Below are 5,423 nucleotides of genomic sequence, written 5' to 3'. Positions count from 1 at the left end.
GTTTAGTGGCTTGCATCAAACTGCACAATTGTACTTTCAATACTCAAAGTAATTACCTAAACTTGCACTGAATGTTTTTAAATTTCTTTCCAGATCACACAAACCCTACAAGTCCCCTGCTAGTGAAGTCTCCAGATCTTGCAGAAGAAAGTAAAATAAGTTCATCAGTAAAATTCACAGGAGGAAATACAGCTGGTAAGTATTGGTGTTTATTTTTCAATAAATAATGTATTGAAAAACACATGCTATTCCAGTCAGCTAAAAAAAAACACAGTATAACTTAGTCCTTTTCAGCAGCTGTTTATAAGTGTGGTGTTCTTGAATTGTCTGAGATGTTTGTGCGTTAATTGCTACAACAACAAAAATTAATTGGTTTGTAGTTTTTATATAGTCAAAGTGTTTTCTCCTAGTACAAAGATATGATTTAGTTCAGTAAATATCCAAGCCCAAATATGGCTGGTGAAGATCTTTCCAATTTTATGATTCACACAATCCTTTCTAATAGAAATTCATTCATGTAACCTTCCAGGTGGTAGACTATGGATTTCTTAAACCTAGCAGTTTTATCTGACATTCTGCTCACTTAAAATTATTTACTGTGACTTCTTTTATGCCATAGGTATCTGTTGTGGGCCATCTACTGTATATACCCATAAGAATATACTCTCAGTGGTAGTGTCAGGGCTGGACATCAGAATTCCTCTGATGGGTATAGAAATTCGTCTTATGTCAAATGTTATATCAGTTGCGCTCAATTTATTATTTTTTTAAATTCTTAAAAGTTAAATTCTAGTTCTGTAGACTGCAATGCAATGTAATTCATCAAAGACTGTAATGCAATATAATTTATCAAGGGTAAGATTTTATTTTAATCTATTCCAGCAGATGGTTACAGCAGCTCAGATTCCTTTACTTCAGATGCAGAACACATTGGAAGTACTGTAACCAGACAACGGTAATTAGCTGCTTAAATATTAAACACATTCAAGCAGAAGTCTGTTTGCCTAAACTGGTCACCCTGTAGCCTGTTCGCAGAACATAACTTTAATCTGGTAAAACTTCATGTGACTCTATGAGGGCGATTCAAGAGTTTATAATACTTCCTGGTATTATTGCTCTACAATTAATAGCATTGTGTTTATTTTTCTGCGACATTAACAGAAAGACAAAATGAATGTGTACTACTTTTCAGAGTTATCATTTCAGAGGACTTGAAGTATTTTAGGCTTTTAGAAGTTAAAACCCTCACAGACTGTTTAAACCAGTGGTTCTCAACCTGTGGGTCGGGACCCCATTTGGGGTCGATCAACCATTTCATGGGGGTTGCCAAGCAAGGCTGTCTGCCATTTTTTTTGTCCGCCATTTTTTTTTTGTCTGCCATTTTTTTCCCCTTTTCCGGCGGGTGCCTTACCTCCCTTGGGCTGGGCCAGCTGGTGGTCGGCCTGCTCCGTCTCTGCCGCTTGCCAGCTACGCCTCGGCCGGCACAGGGGGCGGAACCACGCATGCGCGGCGCTCCTGGGCAGGGAAAGTCCTCGACGTACGACCGGTTTAGTCCTCGACTTACGACCGGTTTAGTCCTTGACTTACGACCGGTTTAGTCCTCGACTTACGACCAGTTTAGTCCTCGACTTACGACCGGTTGGGGTCGCGGCATTAAAAAGGTTGAGAACCACTGGTTTAAACAATTAGATGACTGAGTTCTAGGCAAAATGAAATGGATTAAAGGACATACATAGTTATGCTTTGCAGAATGTGTCATTCTGTTTCCAGAAATCTCATTGTCCTCAGGTAAATTGTTGCCCTGGTTTTTTTTTGCTAGTAATCTTTTTTTTTTTTTTTAAATTGCTCTACAAGTGCTCCTGTTAGTTGTAGTCACCTAATTTTATTTCCTTATTAACAACATTTTATCCTGCTCTCATGAAATAAAACAGAAGAAATACAATATACAGATGCAAAACAAAAGCAGGAAAATGGTGATAAACGCAATCATCAGTCCATAAAGTTACACAATTCTTAAAGCAAATAACATCAGTGGAAATAATAAGGAAAGAGGGGAGCCTACTGGAGATGCTGTTTCAACAAAGCACTCCTCACCCTTTTCTGTTACCTGATAGAATAACTGCTTTCCAATCAACAGCTTGGGCCTCGATTTGTTATTTTCAATTTCCCTGACTGCATAGGCTAAGATTTCTCCTCGATTGTTGAGGAAGGTACAGTACCTAATACGAGCTAATTTCAGCAGGTCAAACAGAAAGGCCCTGTTGCTTCACACTTGGTTAAAGTTTTTAATTCAGCCTTTCCTCAGCTAGTATTCTCCAAAGTCCTTCCAGGTACTATGGATGGTCTGTTGGATGAAGCGATGCATCTAGCACATCTTGACGGGGCATCAGGTTGAGGAACACTGCCTTGATTTTTAGCATGTCCATTTTCAGATGTTAATGTATACATGAAAAAGACATAGCTGAACTTTGATGTACGGTAATAGCAGTTAGAATAAATGCATCCAATGTGATGCACAAATTTAAAAATGGGACTATTTGCATTGTATAAGATCAGCATTCTCAACCAAACTTGTTTTAATCCAAGATGGCGGGATATTAGTTTGTCAGTTGACATGTTACTTTTTTGGTCTTTTAGTCTTTGAAAGTTGCAGTTTGCAATAGAATTTCTGTAGTTCCATTGTTTTTCAGGTCACATTCAGGGACTTCTCCAGATAACCCTGCTCCTCCTCCACCCCCTCCAAGGCCTCACCCCTCTCATTCCCGATCATCATCTTTAGATATGAATAGGACCTTCCCAGTTACTCCAGGTGGGTGTAGTTGAAGTGTGTGTGTGTGGGGGGGGTTGTTTCTGTTGTTTTGAATTAATGCATTTTTAGAAATGTACATGTTGCTTATGGAAATCATTTAGATTTTTTTTCCAAGTAGTATTAAGGAAGATCTGATGAAACTAGTGAAATATGTGTAATACTGCTACTACAGTTAAAGAAGCATATTAAATGCTACAAGACTGTTTTTTAATACAGAAGAAAAAAAATAACTTTTGAAGAACAAAATTAATGGTAGTTTTTAAAAAAACATCATATGTTCAAGAGTTCACAATTCTAAGATGATTAGTAATGCATTCTATTCCTTGAGACCTATAATTAAAATGCTATTTATTATATTTCCTTAGGGGTAAATTCCTCAGTTGTTAATATTCCCTATGCCAGTCTTGCCAGGAGTTTAATGTGATATTGTTACTATAATTAAATTCTGTAGTCTTCCATTTTAAATCACAGGAATGTCAATATAAAGCTCAAAGGAAAACACTGATACGGTTTAGCAAACCAGGGTTCCCAATTGTTAATGACAATCTATATTTGAATTTGGAGAACACGATATGATATCTTTTACCATGAGATGTGGTGTTACCATAGGTTGGGCAGGCTGCCAGCCTGGCTGGCTTCAGAAATGTTGAACGAATTTATGGAAATCACGGGGACCGCTGGCTATTGGTCTTGATGGCAGTGTGGCTGCCTCTGAAGGCCATCTGCTGGGAGACTAATAGACTTCTTTATGCAGTTGCTTGTCCACTGAGAGAACAGATTGCTTGCCTAAATGGGCCAGAGGTCCACTGTTTATGTTATTACAGAAATAATTGCTCAAGAGTCATAGCCAAAACATTGATTTACCACCACCATCCAAAAAAATTAATAAAACCATGTGAAACAGGATACTGGCAGGTGCCAGTTGTCACTGGGCACATTACAATCTATGGGCACCCAGGGATAATAGTATATATTAGGTTATGAATCACTTAGGTACTTTTTTTTTTCAAATTTTGCATGACATTCAAGGCATTGTCAATTATAATTGCAACCGTGACTTTGTATACATTTGAGAATGGTATAGACATTCTAAAATGTAATATTGAGACGGTTTAAAGAATGTCTGTCTCTTTGATACTGTATAGAATTAATAGAGGACTTTGCTTTTTGCACAAAGTTTTAAAACCTATTAAACGTTGTGTACCCTTAACACATATGATGGGCTGAAATAAAGCAACAGATACTACTGAAGTATGACTCTAATTGACAGAATACTGTATATCCAAACAACAGCTAAACATTTTCCAGAAACTAATATGATTAGCGTATTATTAAGCCAGAAGCTTTTCAATCTTTACTGCTTTTTAGGTCAACAGCAGACTGGAGTGGTTGCTTGTCCCCCAGCAGTGCCTCCAAGACCTCAGCCCGCACAGGTATATTTGAATTTCTGTTCTAACTTGGCAACGTTTTCTTCCGACATTCTTTTCGTGATTACATTTTCTTCTAGGCCAGTGATGGCAAACCTTTACTGAGTGCCCCAAAACCACCACCCTACCCCCGTTCCCGCTCCACCTTGCCCACTGGGCCATCCACCTCCACTGCCCGCCACAGATCACCAAGGCAGCCCAGTTGCGCCATGGTGGCCACGCCCTCCGCCCATGCCCTGCAGCATCATCTGCGCGTGACGGGACGCAAGGGCAGAGTCTTGTCCCAGCTGCCCAGCTACCATATCCTTGGCTGCGCTGCTTCGCGTGGGCCGTGCCCAGGGGCGACTCTCCTCCGAGGGAGCTGCTGGTGAGGAGGGGGCCGTGGGAGGATGCGGGGCTGGGGAGACGGTGTGTGTGCCCACAGAGAGGGCTCCAAGTGCCGCCTCTGGCACCAGTGCCATAAGTTCGCCACCACTGCTCTAGGCCATGAAATACAATTACCCTCTTTATTACAAAACTCTTTGTCAGTGCATAGCCCACACTAGGCCTGTCTTGAAGAAAGCAAGCAAGAATTGTGTATTCTCAAAATGATGAGCTCTCATAGTGTGAAAGTGCCATAATTTGACTCAGTTGGTGGTGACTAGGTTAAGGGTATAGTAGCAAACTTTCTCGATCAACTTCTTGTGTTTTGTTATATTTTCAAAAGTTCTTTTTTAAAAAAAACTATAGGCTGGAAGCCATGTTCATCGATCATCAGATGCTGATGGTCTAATAGTGCATAACAGTACTTCACCTCAACAAATCCCAGAACAGCCAAACTTCGCAGACTTTAGCCATTTTGAGGTTTTTGCTGCATCGAATGTAAATGAAGATGATGTTGAAGAAATTGAGAAACTTCCAGAAGCTGTCCAGGTTAGCACATATCAACACATCTATAATCTATAGCTATATTAAGTACCATGAGTCCTATCCTTCCATAAATTTGAAGAGCTTTTTCATCCTTAGCCATGATACGTTTCTGGAATATGTCTCTGACTTTTTAGGTAGAAAAACCCTCTGATACTGCAGTATCTATAAGAGTTGCCAAAGGAGATGGAAGAACAGAAGACAAAACAGTTTCTACTACCCCTGCAAACATGGTATGCAACATGCTAACAGGTGAACATATCTTATAAAATGTATTAATC

The 5,423-nt window shown here is 39.6% G+C and overlaps 1 protein-coding gene across 1 annotated transcript in view; it reads left to right on the top strand.

Annotated features, from left to right (window-relative positions):
- REPS1 (RALBP1 associated Eps domain containing 1) overlaps window positions 1–5,423 on the top strand; it is a 43,616-nt gene that overhangs the window by 33,460 nt on the left and 4,733 nt on the right. The window contains exons 12-17 of the mRNA XM_015822173.1: window positions 94–195; window positions 883–955; window positions 2,691–2,809; window positions 4,178–4,242; window positions 4,966–5,148; window positions 5,280–5,375. Coding sequence (XP_015677659.1) covers window positions 94–195; window positions 883–955; window positions 2,691–2,809; window positions 4,178–4,242; window positions 4,966–5,148; window positions 5,280–5,375 — 638 coding nt within the window. The remainder of the gene's footprint in view (window positions 1–93; window positions 196–882; window positions 956–2,690; window positions 2,810–4,177; window positions 4,243–4,965; window positions 5,149–5,279; window positions 5,376–5,423) is intronic.

Source organism: Protobothrops mucrosquamatus, unplaced genomic scaffold, assembly GCF_001527695.2.
Source record: "Protobothrops mucrosquamatus isolate PMUCROS unplaced genomic scaffold, P.Mucros_1.0 scaffold1485, whole genome shotgun sequence".
NCBI classification, from domain to species: domain Eukaryota; kingdom Metazoa; phylum Chordata; class Lepidosauria; order Squamata; family Viperidae; genus Protobothrops; species Protobothrops mucrosquamatus.
The sequence above is the reverse complement of the archived record's forward strand: the minus strand, read 5'-3'. Positions and strand labels throughout refer to the sequence as shown.